The sequence below is a fragment of the Papio anubis genome, chromosome 7, assembly GCF_008728515.1.
Source record: "Papio anubis isolate 15944 chromosome 7, Panubis1.0, whole genome shotgun sequence".
NCBI classification, from domain to species: Eukaryota; Metazoa; Chordata; class Mammalia; order Primates; family Cercopithecidae; genus Papio; species Papio anubis.
Window position 1 is genome coordinate 1,176,701 of NC_044982.1, and position 17,156 is coordinate 1,193,856.

The 17,156-nt window shown below is 56.2% G+C and overlaps 1 protein-coding gene across 11 annotated transcripts in view; it reads right to left on the reverse strand.

The window, feature by feature from the left end:
- MTA1 (metastasis associated 1) overlaps positions 1 to 16,089 on the reverse strand; it is a 51,651-nt gene extending 35,562 nt beyond the window's left edge. For 5 of the 11 annotated variants that reach the window (XM_021941663.2, XM_021941662.2, XM_021941667.2 and 2 more), the window contains exon 1: positions 15,877 to 15,953. In XM_021941663.2, coding sequence (XP_021797355.1) covers positions 15,877 to 15,937 — 61 coding nt within the window. In that variant the 5' untranslated portion in view covers positions 15,938 to 15,953. Of the gene's footprint in view, positions 1 to 15,234; positions 15,474 to 15,876 lie in introns of those variants that run through there. The other 6 variants (XR_002523581.2, XR_002523580.2, XM_009212402.4 and 3 more) reach the window with 5 other exon arrangements.
- Between the last annotated feature and the right edge of the window lie 1,067 nt (positions 16,090 to 17,156).

Here is a 17,156-nt window from a genome sequence, read left to right on the forward strand (position 1 = left end):
ATTAAGTAAGAAAAACCCTATCACTATCTCCGTAGATGCAAGAGTATAATCTGAAAAAACTCAACACATACTCTATTAAACTCTGAGCAAACAAGGAACTAAAGGGCACTTCCTTAGCCTGGTAAGACATTTACAAAAAACCTACCGCTAGCATCATCCTCAGCGGTGAGAAAAGGGCTGTTTCTGCTGGGATCAGGGATTGTGGCAGGGGTATACCTACTCTCACCACCACCGCCCCCCACGGCCACCGCCCCCCACCGCCACCACCCCCCACGGCCACCGCCCCCCACCGCCACCGCCCCCCACCGCCACCGCCTCCCACCGCCACTGCCTCCCACCGCTACTGCGGACCATCAAGGAAGTCCCAGCCAGGACAATGAGAAGAATCAATGAAAGGCACACAGACTGGATATGAAGACACAAAACTTTCTATATGCAGATGATGTGACTTGCTATACAGAAATCCCCAGTGTCTACGAAAAAGCTATGGAAACCGCTGAGGAAGAGTTTTGCAAGGTCACAGGTCAACATCAAAAGCTAAGTCCTCTTTTGGGCCAGGCACGGTGGCTCACACCTGTAATCCCAGCACTTTGGGAGGCTGAGGCAGGCGGATGACTTGAGGTTGGGAGTTGGAGATCAGCCTGACCAACATGGAGCTACCCCATCTCCACTAAAAATACAAAAAACATTAGCTGGATGTGGTGGTGCATGCCTGTCATCCCAGCTACTCAGGAGGCTGAGGCAGGAGAATGGCTTGAACCCGGGAGGTGGAAGCTGTGGTGAGCCGAGATCACGCCATTGCACTCCAGTCTGGGCAATGGTGAAATTCTGTCTTTAAAAAAAAAAAAAGTCCTCTTTCTATGTACTACTGACAAACAGAAATCAAAATTGTAAAAGTACTATTCACCAGAGCACCAAGAAAAATTAAATGCTTAAATATAAATTTTACAGAAGATCTACAGATGTTTAAAGATCAAAAGATCTGTGCAAAGATCTATATGCTGAAAAGTACAAAACACTGGTGAGAAAAATCAGCAAAAGATCTAAATAAATGGTAACAGATGAGACGTCAAGGGTTAAAATACATGTTCGTGAGCTTCCTATAAAGGTTGGGATAGTAAATACTCCACGCTATGCAGGCCAAGAGGCCACACCAAAGATATTACGTAAGGACTAATATAACAATTTCCACATATTTTATACTGATGAAATTAAAATAACCGGGCCAGGTGTGGTGGCTCACACCTGTAATCCCAGCACTCTGGGAGGCGGGCAGATCACGTCAGGAGATCGAGACCATCCTAGCCAACATGGTGAAACCCTGTCTCTACTAAAATACAAAAAAATTAGCCAGGTGTAGTGGTGCACGCCTATAGTCCCAGCTACGTGGGAGGCTGAGGCGGGGGAATCACTTGAACCTGGGAGGCGGAGCTTGCGGTGAGCCCAGATCATGCCACTGCACTCCAGTCTGGTGACAGAGCGAGACTGTGTCAAAAAAAAAGCTGAGTGCAGCTTTCTATAATACAGATGCACTCATGAGAGGACTTGTTTTGGGAGATGACATTTTGCTTAATTGGGTTCAAATTTAATGTTCTTTATCACCAAAATCAACGACAAAGGTGCATCCGTGAGTGCCGGCTTCAACGACAAAGGTGCATCCATGAGTGCCGGCTTACACCGCGTTCCCGTGTTTCCTCTGTGGCTGTCTTTCCACACAGGGCTGCCAGGCACACTGTCAGCCCCAGGTGCGTAGCTCTAAGTGCCAGCCTGGCTACTGAGCCAGTATGTTTTCCCCTTCCTGGAAACGGCCAGCTCAGCAGGCTTGGACCTCCCGCATTCTTCCTTCCAGAGAGGTCTGACCCTTGACCTGCTCCGAGGAGGTCACCTTGGGGCCCTGGGAGCATCCTGCCTGCCAACAGCATCTGCTCACCCAGGGCCTCAGGCCGCCTCAGACAGGCTACCCTGACAGAGTGACGTACCGTGGCGCCTTGTAGCATCCGCCTGACCTCTGGAGGGGCTGAGACAGAGGGACCGAGGGCAGCCACACGGGTGCTCAGCCAGGCCCACCTGACCAACCACTAAAAACACCTGGGCCACCAAGGCTCAGGGGAGCTTCCCTGGTTGGCAATACGCCAGGCCTGCCATCCCAGACCACTGCTAGATCCACGCACCTCCCACGCCTCCGCTGGGACAGAAGCCCAGAAGCCCACCCCGGTCTCTCCTGAGCCCGGCCCCTGTGCCGTTCCCTCTGCTGGTGCGTCTGCGTCTGTTTGCTGTAAGGAACTGCAGCCCTGGCAGAAGTGCTCTGCTGTATTCCATGAGTCCTAGCGAATTACTGAACCCGAGGGTGGTCGTGGGGCCCTCCACTACAGCATGTGATTACGCCACAGTCCAGTCGCTCTCGGCTGGAGGTCAGGTGGGAGCTCCTTAACACACAGCTAAGTGGATTTTGAAATGTAGATGTTTCTCTTGTACTTGCGTCAAAGTCCCAAACACACTGCTGTAACCATAGTTTGAGCCCAGAAAATAAGCTCACTGCAAATCTGTGTGGCAATGGAGACTTTGCCTCTCATTTTACCTCTTGACAATAACTGTACAAAGCAGTTTGTGATTTAAACATGAGCTGTTGCCAAAACGACTTCATCACCGTATAAATTTTGTAAGTAAGTGTGGTTGTGCCTTGTACTTTAAGACGAATTCATAAAGAACGTAGAGACCTTCATGCAGCAAAAACTAGTTTCCCAAGTCATCCGGTGGACTGATGATGGCAGTCAACAGTGGTTCTTCTCATTCTGAAATTTTCCAATTTCGGCGCTTTTTCAAAAAGCAGGCCAGACACAGTGGCTCACGCCTGTAATCCCAGAACTTTGGGAGGCCGAGGCAGGCGGATCATGAGGTCAGGAGTTTGAGACCAGCCTGGTCAACATGGTGAAACCTCGTCTCCACTAAAAATACAAAAATTAGCCAGGTGTGGTGGCATGTGCATGTAATCCCAGCTACTTGGGAGGCTGAGGCAGGATAATTGTTTGAAGCTGGGAGGCAGAGGTTGCAGTGAGCCGAGATCGTACCACTGCACTCCAGCCTGGGCGACAGAGCGAGACTCCGTCTCAAAATAAATAAATAAATAAATAATAAAAAAGCAATAGAACTTCACACTGCCGAGCCATCAAGCTGCTGCACAGGAGAGCAAGCCAAGATGTTCAGCTTTAGGCCAGGCACAGGGGCTCCCGCCCGAGCCCAGGAGATCGAGGCTGCAGTGGGCCAGGACTGTGTCACTGCTCTCCAGCCTGGGCAATAGAGCAAGACTCTATCTCTTTAAAAAAGGTTTTTTAATTCACAGAACTGATGACAGTCAAGTCCACAAGGTCAAATAAAGTTCACTGTTGACACTACTGGTTCAATAAGGCATGACAGACTCAAACACTTTCCACAGGCCAGGTGCAATGCCTCAAGCCTGGTAATCCTAGCATTTTGGGAGGCCAAGACGGGTGGATCACTTGAGGTCAGGAGTTCGAGACCAGCCTGCCCAACATGGTGAAACCCCATCTCTACTAAAGATAGAAAAACTAGCCAGGTATGGTGGTGCATGCCTTTAGTTCCAGCTACTTGGGAGGCTGAGGCAGGAGAATTGCTTGGGCCTGGGAGGTGGAGGTTGCAGTGAGCTGAGATTGTGCCACTGCACTCCCGCCTGGGCAACAGAGTGAGACTCCATCTCAAAAACTAAACAGATACTTTCCACAAAATATTTACCTGTCAACAAGTAACAGAATGAATAACTATAGGCTTTTTAGCACTTTATATGTTTAACAACCCTTGTACATTTGTCCAACCAAGCCCTTTTCTGTGCCACACTTCTCCTGCCAGTAGGATCTGCAGTGATGTCCCATCTGTTGTTCCTGATGTTGGTTACTTGTAGCTTCTCTCTGTTTCTTTGTCAGTCTGGCTATAATTTCAGTTTATTGATCTTGTTAATAACCAGCTTGGCTGGGCACGGTGGCTCACACCTGTAATTACAGCACTTTGGGAGGCCAAGGCGAGTGGATCACCTGAAGTCAGGAGTTTGAGACCAGCCTGGCCAATATGGTGAAACCCAGTCTCTACTAAAAATACAAAAATTAACTGGGCGTGGTGGTGGGCGCCTGTAATCCCAGCGACTCGGGAGGCTCAGGCAGGATAAGTGAAGACAATCTTGTGGAACTCAGCCCTTCAGCTGCAGAACCTAATCTCTCCAGGTAAGCAGTGTCAAAATTGGGCTACATCACTGGATAACCGACTGGCCGCTGGTGGGGAGAAAGCCCACACACATTCCAGGGACCAGAGGTGAAGTGTTCTGTGTTGAATGTGTGAGAGGAGGAAAACACTGAGCTTTTCCTGTCCCTATCACAAATACTCAACCCCATCACGGCGGCTCAAAGCGGCCACAGAGTAACTGAATCCCGTTAGTGCGGCCTGTTCCCCTAACACTTTATTTCTGAGCACTGAAATGTGAATCTCATATAATCTTCATGTGTCATGAAGTTTTCTGCCTTTGATTTTTTTCTCAACAATTAAAAAATGTAAAACCCATTCTTAGCTCATGAGTCATCAAAAACAGGCAGTGGGCCAGTTTGCCGGTCCCTGTACAAGAGGACCCAAGATTGGTTCAGATGCCAATTATTTCCCAAACTGATCCACATGGGCACCGTGCTTAGCTTGACGATGCTTTGCAGGTATTGTGTTTCTTACAAATGGAAGGTTTGTGGCGACCTGCATCAAGTCCGTCGGTGCCATTTTTTCAAACAGCTGGGGCTCACGACGTGTTGCTGTCACAGTTTGGTAATTCTCTCAATATTTCCAACTTTTTAACCAGGATTCTATCTGTGATGGTGATCTGTGGTCAGCGATCCTCGATGCTACTACTGTAATTGTTCTGGGCACCGTGAGCCATACCCACCTAAGAATTTAATCATAAATGTGTGTGTTCTGACTGCCCCAGGAACTGGCCATTCCTCCACCTCTCTCCCTCTCCCGGGGCCTCCCTATTCCCTGAGACACAGTAATATTGAAATTGGGCCAACGAGTAACACCACCATGGCCTCTAAGGAGTCCAGTGAAGGGAACAGTTGAGAGTCACACATCTCTCACTTTAAAACAAAAGCTGGAAATAAATGACTAAGCTTAGTTAGGAAGGCACGTCGAAAGCCAAGATACCCTAATGGAAAGCTTGGCCTTCAGCGCCAAGCAGGTAGCCAAGCTGTGAATGCAGAGGAAAAGTTTCTGAAAGAAATTAAAAGTGGCCCGGACACGGTGGCTCACACCTGTAATCCCAGCACTTTGGTAGGCCAAAGCGGGTGGATCACTTGAAGTCAGGAGTTTGAGATCAGCCTGGCCAACACGGTGAAACCCCATCTCTACTAAAAATACAAAAATTAGCCGGGTGTGGTGGTGGGTGCCTGTAGTCCCAGCTACTTGGGAGGCTGAGGCGGGAGAATCACTTGAACCCAGGAGGTGGAGGTGGCAGTGAGCTGAGATTATGCCACTGCACTCCAGCCTGGGCGACACAGCGAGACTCGGTCCCCCTGCAAAAAAAAAAAAGAAAAAGAAAAAGAAAAAAGAAATTAAAAGTGCTGCTCCAGGCTGGGCGCAGTGACTCACACCTGTAATCTCAGTACTTTGAGAGGCCAAGGCCGGTGGATCACTTTAGGTCAGGAGCTGGAGGTTGGCCTGGCCAACATCATGAAACCCCGTCTCTACCAAAAATACAAAAAAATTAGCCAGGTGTGGTGGCATGTGCCTGTAGTCCCAGCCACTTGGGAGGCTGAGGCAGAAGAATCGCTTGAACCCAGGTGGAGGTTGCAATGAGCCAAGATCACGCCACTGAACTCCAGCCTGGGTGACAGAGCGAGACTTCATCTCAAAAAAAAGAAAACAGTGCTGCTCCAGTGAACTCAAGAATGATAAGAAAGCTAAACAGCCTCAGTACTGATAGGGAGAAAGCTGAAGTGGCCAGGACGGGAAATCAAAGCAGACACACTCCCTTCAGCCAGAGCCTCAGCCAGAGCAAGCCCTAACTCCCTTCAGTTCTATGAAGGCTGAGGGAGGTGTGGAGGCTGCAGAAGAAAAATCTGAAGCTAGCAGAAGTTGGCTTGTGAAGTTAAAGGAAAGAAGCCATTTCTATCACATAAAAGTGCAAGGTGAGGCTGGGCATAATGGCTCATGCCTATAATCCCAGCATTTTGGGAGTCAAGGCAGGAGGATCACTTGAGGCCAGGGGTTGGAGACTAGTCTGGGCAACATAGTGAGACCCCATCTCTACAAAAATAAATACAACTAGCCAGGCATGGTGGCGTATGCCTGTAGTCCCAGCTACTCAGGAGGCTGAAGCGGGGAGGATCACTTGAGCCCAAGAGGCTGAGGCTACAGTAAGCCAAGATCACACCACTGCACTCCAGCCTGGGCAACAGAGCAAGATGCTATCTTAAAAAAAAAAAGAAAAGAAACACTTCTTTTTGGTTTCTGTAGAAATCAACAAGCCAATTCTAAACTCTGTAAGGGAAAGCCAAGGAACCAGAACAGGCTAAACAATTTTGAAAATGAGGAACAAAGTTCAAGGATTCCCACTACTTGATTTCAAGAATGACTGTAAGGCTGGGCACGGCAGCTTACTCCTGTAGCCTCAGCACGACGGGAGTCCGAAGTGGAAGGAAAGCTTGAGCCCAGGAGTTTGAGACCGGCCTAGGAACATAACAAGACCCCATCTCTACAGAATACAGAAAAACTTAGCTGAGTGTGGTGGCGCACACCTGTGGTCCTGGCTATTCAGGAGGAGCACTTGAGCCTGGGGGGTAGAGGCTGCAGTGAGCCATGATTCTACCAATGCACTCCGGCCTGGGTGACACAGACCTTATCTCAAAAAATAAGAAAGAAGCCAGACTCAAAAGCCCACATACTGTGCAATTCCACTTCTACCACACTCTGGACAAGGCAAAACGGCAGGAACAGAAAATATGTCAGTGTTGCTGGGAGCTGGGGGAGAAGAGGCGGCTGACTACAAAAGGTCACAAGGGAAGCATGTCAGGTGTGGAAGAGCTGCAGTGGCCACACAGTTGTGCACGAGTGGAAAATCACAGGCTTCTACACATAAGTGGGTTCCCATGTGAAACGTATATCTCAATAAACCTAATTTTTTTTTTTTTTGGAGACAGTCTCGCTCTGTTGCCCAGGCTGGGGTACAGTGGTGCAATCTCCACTAACTGCAACCTCTGCCTCCTGCACTCAAGTGATTCTCATGCCTTGGCTTCCCAAGCAGCTAGGATTACAGGCACGCACCGCCACGCCTGGCTTTTTTTGTATTTTTAGTAGAGATGCGGTTTTGCTGTGTGGTCAGGTTGGTCTCAAACTCCTGAGCTCAAGTGATCTGCCTGCCTCAGCCTCCCAAAGTGCTGGAATTACAGGCGTGAGCCACTGTGCTCGGCCTAAACCTTGCTTTAACTTAAAATATACACGCACCCACAGAGTCAATTCTAATTATTCGCAGTAATTATGTTCTACAAAGTCACCACTAATACTGAACTACTGAACACCAAACCTCTGTTCCTACAGGAAATACAGGGTCAAGTTCCTATGAGCCTCTGGTCACAACATTTTCAGCAACCAATCAATATTCAACAGCCTTATTTTACGTTTCTGTCAAAGAACTTTATACGATAATTATTGTTGTTCTCTGACACTGAACTGACGTGGGGACAGAACCTGTCCAACACATGTTCTCTCCATGGGACCCGTCCCAGTCTGCCTGTGCCCAGGGACACTCGACAGCACTGCAGTACCTCCCCCAGGGGCATCGAAAAAGCAAAAGCACCAAGAGCCCCCAAATGCAAGAAGCACGGCCCTCAATAGACGGAGAAAGGACAATTTGCTTCCAACATGGGAGCAGTAGCAGAGGGCAGGGTCCCTCACTCATCCCAGCAGGCACCCAGGCACACGCAACTCGGGCGTTTAGCGGCCTGTGCGTGCCCGCAAATGACTGGGAAAGTGACATAAGTGTGAATTTTGGGGTTACACGTAAGTTTTAGCAAGTAGGGGATGCGGCCACAAAAGGATTGGGGGAAAACAGACATGACCCCCAAGATCACTGAGCACCAAGAGCTGCGCTGCAGAGCGGTGCCCGTGGCCCCTGCCTGTGCGGGACCCTCCAGGGCACAACCCATTCTCCTGAGCTCACCCACAGCCAGGTCTGCCACGGTCCGAGACAGGGCACCAGGAAGCACACACAGGAACTTTCTTGTTTTTTCCCTTTTGGGAACAGAGTCAAGAGAGACAGCAACAGTTGTTGGGAAGCCCCGCACCCCTACTCCAGGAGCCGGGTCTCCATGTGACAACGTCCCAAACGCTGCAGGGGTGCCCTGTATTTTTATCTGCAAAACCTGGGAACCGCTGCAAGCCTCGTGCCTGGCCCATCCTCGGGGGCATCCGCCTCCTCCGTCGCTGTCCCCACAAAGTCCAGGAAGGATCGGAGACCAGAGCCCCAGCGTCTGAGGTGCATCCAGCAGCCAGGGATGGGGATAGCAGCCCACAGGGGGTGCAGACAGACGTTCCCTCATGCAAGTGGCCAGATGGCGCAGGCACCGTGTCTCCTGGAGGAAGGGACAGAACACACCCCTCCCCCAGAACTGCCCCAGCCCAGCCCAGAGAAAGCCACACCTCAGGGCCTGCCCCCATGTGCGCTGCGCCGTTGTTGTCCTCTGAAGGCAGGGGATGAGCCAGGGCAGAACCAGGCATGCCCCACACCTGATTCCACCACTGACCAACTGCATGGGCCTTGAGGCTCATTTTTTTTTTTTTTTGGTGAGATGAAGTCTTGCTCTGTCACCCAGGCTGGAGTGCAGTGGCGTGATCTCGGCTCACTGCAACCTCCGTGGGCTCATTTTTAAGGTGTGCTTGGTACCAGGAGTGGCTGCCACTGCCCCGGTTTCCTCCCCTGTGACGACGCTGCCGTGAGGACAGCCTGGCAGGGCACAGATGGGAAGGGACGCATGGGTCCCTCCATGACCCAGGGGTCCCCCAGCCGCAGATCTGTAAACCCTCCTCCTAATGGCACCCACAGAGCTCAGGCCCTGACCGTGGAAGGGCTCTGGGGGCAGAGGGGCACTCGAGCTCCTCAGGCCACCAGGGCTGTCCAGGCAGAGAAAGCAGCAGAGTCCACGCCAGGCCAGATCATGGGGCTGCAGTGCTGAGGCCAGCCCCGGGGAGGCTGCAGGGCGGCTCTGAGGAGCGGTCACCTCAGACCCCTCAGGTGCGCTGCACAGCCCAGGCGGGAACAGCCTAGTGGATGGTGCAAAGCCCACAGAAGCAAGCCTGGGGCCTGGTCTCAGGGGTGCGGGGGGCATGCTGGGGGGTGAGTGGGGTATAGGGGTGCGGGGGGCATGCTGAGGGGTGGGTGGGGTATAGGAGTGCAGGAGGCATGCTGGGGGTGCGTGGGGTATAGGGGTGCGGGGGGCATGCTGGGGGGTGGGTGGGGTATAGGGGTGCGGGGTGCTGGGTGGCCCTGCACTATGAGGGTGGCTCCAGCCTCACTGGGCTTGGCTCCATTGCCACCAAGATTCCCCAGCTTGCACACTCAGACACGAGCCCACAGGGACAGGAACGGAGCAGGCCAGCTGGGGTGGAGGTGGGGGTGGGGACACCAGCAACACGAGAGCCCCAGAAAGCAGTGAGCCCAGGCAGCACACAAGGAAAGACCATTTGGAGAATACTAAATGCTCTGCCGGGCATGGTAGCTCACAACCTTGCAACCCCAGCAGCACTTTGGGAGCCCAAGACAAGCGCATCGCTTGAGTACAGAAGTTCAAGACCAGCCTGGGCAACATACAGACTCCGTCTCTGTAAGAAATTTTAAAATTAGCTGGGTATGGTGGTGTGCACCTGTGGTCTCAGCTACTCAGGAAGCTGAGGTGGGAGGATCGCTTGAGCCTGGGGGGTGGAGGCTGCAGTGAGCTGTGATGGTGCCACTGCACTCCAGCCTAGGCAACAGGAGACCTTGTCGCAAAAAAACATAATTACACGCTCTCAAGACAGCCTGTTGGAGTCTAAGGTAGCGTCTAAGCTGCCCCCCAACAGGGTCTCAGGGTGGGCTCCTCTTGGGGAATGGGGGCCCCCATCCCTAGCAGGACTCAGCCCATAATCTGGCAAGAGCACCCCAAGTTCAGCTGGAGGAGGAAGAAGGCCCTGCAGCCAGCGCTCCTCCAGGCACCTGGCCAGGCACACGGCACCTCCCCTGGCATCCCGGCCTCACTTGCTGACCAGCGTCCAGATGCGCAGCTGGGGACCCACCTCTAGGTAGGACGCCTGCAGGACTACTGCAGCAGTCTTGACACCCGAGCCCACACACATGGGCGGGAATGGCACTGCCACAGTCGGACATGAGGGATATGCTTCTTTGGACGATTCATTCCAACATCTCTCATTGACAGCTACTTTTTTTATTAATCTGAGAGCTTAATGGTCAAACTCTCCACTCAGAACAATATGGGGCCAGGCACAGTGACTCACGCCTGTAATCCCAGCACTCTGGGAGGCCGAGGCAGGCGGATCACCTGAGGTCAGGAGTTTGAGACCAGCCTGGCCTACATGGTAAAACCCCGTCTCCATTAAGAACACAAAAACCAGCCAGGTGTGGTGGCGCGTGCCTGTAATTCCAGCTATTCAGGGGGCTGAGGCAGGCGAATCGCTAGAACCCGGGAGGCAGAGGTTGCAGTGAGCTGTGATTGTGCCACTGCCCTCCAGCCTGGGTGACAGAGTGAGACCGTCTCAAAAAAAAAAAAAAAAAGGGTCAGACGCAGTGGCTCACGCCTGTAATCCCAGCACTTTGGGAGGCTGACGCAGGAGCAGCTCAGTGGCCCATCCTGCCTGGAGAGCGAGCCAGGGCTGCCAATGGCGCAGTGCTTAGGCCGATCCTCACAGGCCAAGCGAGACAGCCCCACGCCATCCCCTCCAGGACATCACACCCGGGGCCCCGGCCACTTCTACAACTCCCGCTCCTGGTGCTCACGGGATGGCTGTCTCCAGGGCTCTTCCCTGCTTTCTTACACGGGTGGGACCCCAAAAGTCGGCCCATGGAGCAGTAAGTGTCGAGGGACACGGTGCACTCAGCACTGCAGGGTAGGGTGCTGGCTGCAGCCCTCTAAAATCTGAAATGTTTTTTAAGTTTACTTTTTTCCCCGCTGGCAAGTATGTAGAGCAATAAAGTTTAAACTTCAAAAAAAACACCAGAACAAAAATACGAAAGCAGCACTTCTAACAGCACCACAGAGAGCAGATGATGGCACACGCCAAGCCCAGGGAAGACCAGCAGCACGGACCGGGCGCTTCTGCGCAGGCTACGCCAGAGACCAGGGCCCTGCAGGGGCAGAGGCTTTCTGGCATCTTTTCAAACTACACTAATTTTTTTTTTTTTGAGACGGAGTCTCGCTCTGTTACCCAGCCTCAACCTATACTAAAATTAAAACAAAAAGGCCAGGCGTGGGCTCACGCCTGTAATCCTAGCACTTTGGGAGGCCGAGGCAGGTGGATCACTTGAGATCAGGAGTTCAAGACCAGCTGACCAACATGGAGAAACCCCATCTCTACTAAAAGTGTAAAACTTAACCAGGTGTGGTGGCGTCTGGCTAGTCCCAGCTACTTGGGAGGCTGAGGCAGGAAACTGCTTGAGCCCAGGAGGTGGAGGCTGCAGTGAGCTGAGATCGCACCTCTGCACTCCAGCCTGGGCCACAGAGCGAGACTCCATCTCAAAAGAAAATTAAAACAAAACAAAACAAAACAAAACAAAATTCAGCCGGGCGTGGTGGCTCAGGCCTGTAATCCCAGCACTTTGGGAGGCTGAGGCAGGCAGATCACGAGGTCAGGAGATCGAGACCATCCTGGCTAACACGGTGAAACCCCGTCTCTACTAAAAATACAAACAATTAGCCGGGCGTGGTGGCGGGCACCTGTAGTCCCAGCTACTCAGGAGGCTGAGGCAGGAGAATGGCATGAACCCGGGAGGCGGAGCTTGCAGTGAGCTGAGATTGCACCACTGCACTCCAGCCTGGGAGGCAGCAAGACTCTGTCTCAAAAAAAAAAAAAAAAATCCAAAAGATGGGGTGTTAACCTCTTGCAATGAAGAACAGGAACACCCAAGGCAAAACGGTAACGGTCTGTCCACTGAGAAGCAAAGCCCCCACATGAGCAAGCTGCAGGTGGCTCGCAGGCACTGATTTCTGCTGTCCTGTTTTGGATGCTATCTAACATCTTCATGTTCAACCCAGGAAAGAAACAGCCCGTCATCGCCCTGGGGCCTCTCAGCCCACAGCAGGTTCCAAGTCTTTCCAGCCTTCGGGATGGACAACCCTTAAGGAGCAGAGGTCAGGGAACCCTGACCCCGCCACCCTTGCCCAGGCCACCCGCTGCCCTCACAGGCACAGACAGCAGGCCTCTGTCCATGGCCAGGGCACTCCACGGGGAAGAAACAGGCCCTGTTCTCTCCCGCTCACCACTTCACCCAGCTCAGCTGGCACAAAAATGCTGCTGCCACACCTTCACCCTGCCCAGCCCGACCTGGCAGGGCCTCAGAGCAGTCTGCCAGCTAAAATGCGGGATGCCCAGATAACTGTGAATGTCAGATAAGAATCTTCTGGGACAAGTATGTCCCATGCCATATTTGGGACATACTTACACTAATAAATTTCTGTTTATCTGAAACTCAAACTTGCCTGGGCATCCTGTACTTTTTTTTACTAAATTTGGCGCCTCTACACATGAGGTCCCTTTGCGGGGGGGAGGGGGCAGGAGCAAGCCCCTTCCCAGGCTGAGTCCCTGCCGGCAGCTCTCACAGGCCAGGACGGCCGCCCAAACGGGGCCCATGCCAGGCAGCCCGCGACAGACGGACAAAGGCTGTTCAGGAGACACCTTCCTCTCTCTTGTCTGGGGGCTCAAGAATCCAGACACCCACCTCCTGGGGCGAGCACCAAGACAGGAAGCCAACCTACAACACCCAGCTCACTGCAACCACAGGCCCTGCCGGGGTCCTGCCGGAACCCGGGGTTCGGGTCCAGAAGCCAGGGATAAACGCCGCTTCTCCTACAGGGACTGTCAGAGTAGAGCGGGAGAGGCCCACAGTGTCATCTGCAGGGAGAGGACGTCCTTGGGGTGGGCACACGGAGGGCCTGACAACCCTGAGCACACCTGGCCACAGTGACCACGGACTGCACACACAGCAGCAGTCTGGATCCCACGCATGGCTGTGTTGCCAGCAGACAGCACCTAACCTGCCATCCTCCTCATCACAGAGAGAGACCAGCAACATCTCTGCCAGGCATGGTGGGCACCTCCGCCACAGCCTGGGGGTCCAGGCCACCCAGCCTCACAGCACTGGAGTGTTGTGGGTCAGTGAGGCCCCGGGACGGGCCTCCAGGCACAGAGGGACAGAGGGTTCGGGGAGGGCGGTGCAGACCCACACAGGGCTCCTCCCAAGCCTGTGCAGGGCCCAGGGGAGCTGCACCTCCGGGACGGGACAAGGCAGGGTCCTGGCTTTCGTCAGCCACAGCACAGCTGCCACAGGGCACAGAAGGATGACTGAGAGACGAGGTCCTCACCCACACCATGGGGAAACCGAGGCACGGGACGGTGGGGGGGCAGCCAGGCTGGCCCCAAGTTCACAGGCAGGCGGGCCTGAAGGCCGAGCAATGCAGCCACTGGGAAGGCACGAGTCGGGGTCGGGGTGTCCCCAGCCCTAGAGCCCAAAGCCGCCACCACTCCCCAACCCCAGCCTGGGTGGGGGTAGGGAGAGATCTTCTTGGGACCAATCCCAAAACCATGCCCAGTGGGCCCGGCTGGAGCCCAGGCAGTAGGCATCCTCTCTACCGGGATGAGAAACTGGGCCCTCATGTCAGGCTGGAAGGGGGGTCTCCAGGTGGGGAGAAAGAACAGGAAGAAACAGGTCGCTCCCTCAAGGGACCCCACACCCAGGCTGCCCCAGGCGTGGGGTGGGCTGAGCCCACCTGTGTCCACACGGGGACTTGGCAAAGCTGTATGAGGCTGTGGGAGGGGGCTGACGCTGGATGGGCACAGGCCCACCGCCCCTGTGAGAGGACAGGGGAGGCCCAGAGCTGCTGATGCAGACTGACCGCCCATCTCACAGACGGGGTGTAGGGGGCTCCCACTGTCCCCAAGGTCACAGGGCTGGCCGGCGAGACCACACGGCGTCCAAGGCAGCAGAAGCCACGCTCGAGGGACACGGAGTGTTCCAGGCACTCGGGGTCACGGGCATGGGGATCAGGCCAGAGCGAGAGAGACCCCAGCTCCCTCCTGCAGCGCAGGCTGCAGGTGGGAGAGGCAATGGGCACCTGCCGAGAGGGTCACAGGCAGGGAGGGGTCTCAAGAGTCCCGGGGAGGGAGGCACTGATGGAATGATGGAATGCGCACGACCCCCCATCTCCCTGTGAAAGACCCCACGGAGTCCCAGGCACTCGAAGGAGGGCAAGGCCCAAAGCTGCAGGCCCGCGGGGCCCGAGCAACAGGAGGCTTGACCCAGAGAGGAAGCCCCGGGCCCCTGCCCAGGGGACCCTCCGGCCTCTCCCCAACCCTAGCAAAGCGCCTCCCGAATGGGCTGAGGTGAGCGGGAGGCAGGGAAAAGTTTGGGGGGACTTAGAGGCGTGCTCGGGATGCTCGCTCCCTGCTGAAGACCCCCTGAGGGAGCCCTGCGGGGGGAAGCCCCGGGGCCAGGCTGCAGGAGGGCTCTAGGGAGGAACGCGGCCCCTCACCGGGGCTCCCCATCCGCAGAGGGGACGCACCGGAGTCCTAGCACAGGGCCGCGGGCCGGGGGAGACCCCACAGCCCCAAAACTCCTGCTCCCAGACCGGCAGCCGGCGCCTCCCAAGGCCACGTGCTCCCGCGGGGGGCTCCCGGCCCCGGCCCCCCGGATGTCCCCGGCCGCCCGCGCCCCCCCGCCATCCCCGCGGCCGCCCCCTCGGCCCCAACAGGTGGGCCGCCCCCCACCCCCGGGCCGCCGCGCCCCGCCCGCCCCCGATGGGGCCGACCCGCGGGGCCATTTTGGGTTGGGGTGAGCACTGCGGGGGGAGGTTCGGGAAGGAGCCGGGGGCCGCGGGGGCGGGCGGGGGGCGCGGGGCCTGCGGGGCGGAGTGGCGGGGGAGGCGGCAGCGGCGGCGGGTGGGGGCTGCGGGCGGGTCGGGGCCGGGCATAAAGGCGGTGCGGCCTTACCTCCGACCCTGTACATGTTGGCGGCCATGTCCGGGCCGGCGGCGGCGGAGGGGCCCGGGGCGGGCGCGGCGCTCGGCGCGGGCGGCCGGGAAAATGGAGGCGCGATGGCGGGGGCGGGGGGCGCCGCAGGCGTTTAAAGGGGCCGCGCTGCTGCCGCCGCCGCCGCCGCCGCCGCCGAGGCCGCCGAGGCCGCGCAGGGACGGGAGGGCCGCGGCGCGGGCGGGAGAGGAAGAGGAGGAGCGGCCGCGGGCGGCGGGGAGGGGCCTCGGGCGCCGCCGCCCACCGCGCGGGCCGTTACCGACCCCGCGCCGTCCGCGGCCCGCGCGCCCCTTCCCGGACAGTTCCTCCCGGCGCCCCCGAGTCCTCCCCGCGCGCCGCTTCCCGGGTGGGCCCTTCCACCAGACCCCCCTGGTAGATCCTCCCCTAGTGCCCTGGGGGTAGAGGGGGGATCCTCCACAAGGGTCCTTTCCCTGGTGATTCTTCCTGTGCCCCACAGGTGAGTCCTGCCATACTCTCCAGGGGGTTCCTCCTGATGCTGGGGTCCTCCGGCATTCCCCCCTGACCCCCAACAAGGGCCCTGAAGCTCAGCGGCCCAGCCCTGGCCTCGGGGTCCCCACCCCACACCTCCCTTCCAGGCCTAACCTTTGCCCCCGACACCAGGCAGCGTGTGTCCTTGGCCTTCGCCGCCCAGCCCGCATGGCATCTCTGGACCGGTGACCGTGCGCGCCTTGGTGTGGGCAGGCTCCGTAGCCGGCAAAGCCTCCCTGAACTGTGACCTGGTGAGAAGGCCACAGAGGAGGTGCCTGTGCCCAAAGGCCACCTCCGAAGACCCCACCTGAGGCTGGAACCCAGCGCCTGCTGACCTCCCCAGCCCTAACAGGGCTGGAGTCCGGGAGCGGCCGTGCTCTTTCCACAGTGAGGCAGCTGCCCTCCCTCCCCACCACCTGTCAGGATGCCTTCCTGTGTGTGTTTGTGCACAGGTCTAACGAGAGGAGAGTCCAGTGACCCAGACGCCCCAGCCAGGAAGAGCATGAGGTGGGAAGGGGGCTTCCCAGATGGAGAAAAACAGATGGTCCCACAGTGGCTTGGAGACAGGTGCAACATCAGCGTTGGGGGAGGTGAGGAAAAGGAGCTGTCTTGGGGCTCCAGGCTGCTGGTTTGAGCACCACCATGGGTCTCGGCCCTGCCTGCTCAGATGGTGGAGGTCAGTGACTGGAGGGAGCTGACAGCTACCTGGGACATCCCTCCCTGTAGGACATGGAGCGGAGTGTTCAGGGCTATCAGGAGGGAGCCCTGTGCCCACGGTTCAAGATCTAGGCAGGTGGGACAGATGTGGTCAGAGTTCTGGGGACAGAGCGTAGGGAATCCAGCACACAGGACACCAGCCAGGTGGGCAGAAAACAGCATGTGCTGGGAGGAAAGCCAGGTGGGGGTCCCAAGGAGAGCAGTGGCCACAATGTCTTGGCTGCAGAGCAGACCAGAAAGGAAAACCCTGCCAGGGTTAGCACAGGGCCAGGAACCGAAGCTGCAAGGCAGTGCTGTCTCTGGGGAGAGAGGGCTGTGGGTCCCAGGACACATCCTACGGGCTGCAGGGAACAGGAGCTGGCTTGCTGGTGATTGGGTGGGAAGAGCAGACAGCCAGGGGCCAGGTGCAGGAGAGGGGCAATGACAGACAGGCAGTGTCTCCCCAGAAAGAAGGTGGGGCTGCTGCCTCCCCTGTCCTACAGCCCCGGCCTACCTCTGTCTCCTCAGCGGGAAAGCAACGCTGCGGCCTGAGATCTCCTTCCACCAACTCCTGGCACGGTCAGAAAGTTAGCCAGAAACAACAGAAAGTGCCAGGCAGCTAGGAGGCATGGGGAGAGCCCCCGAAGCTGTGTGTGTAGTGCCTGCTTCCGCTGCCATCCCAGAAACGGAGGCGCTTC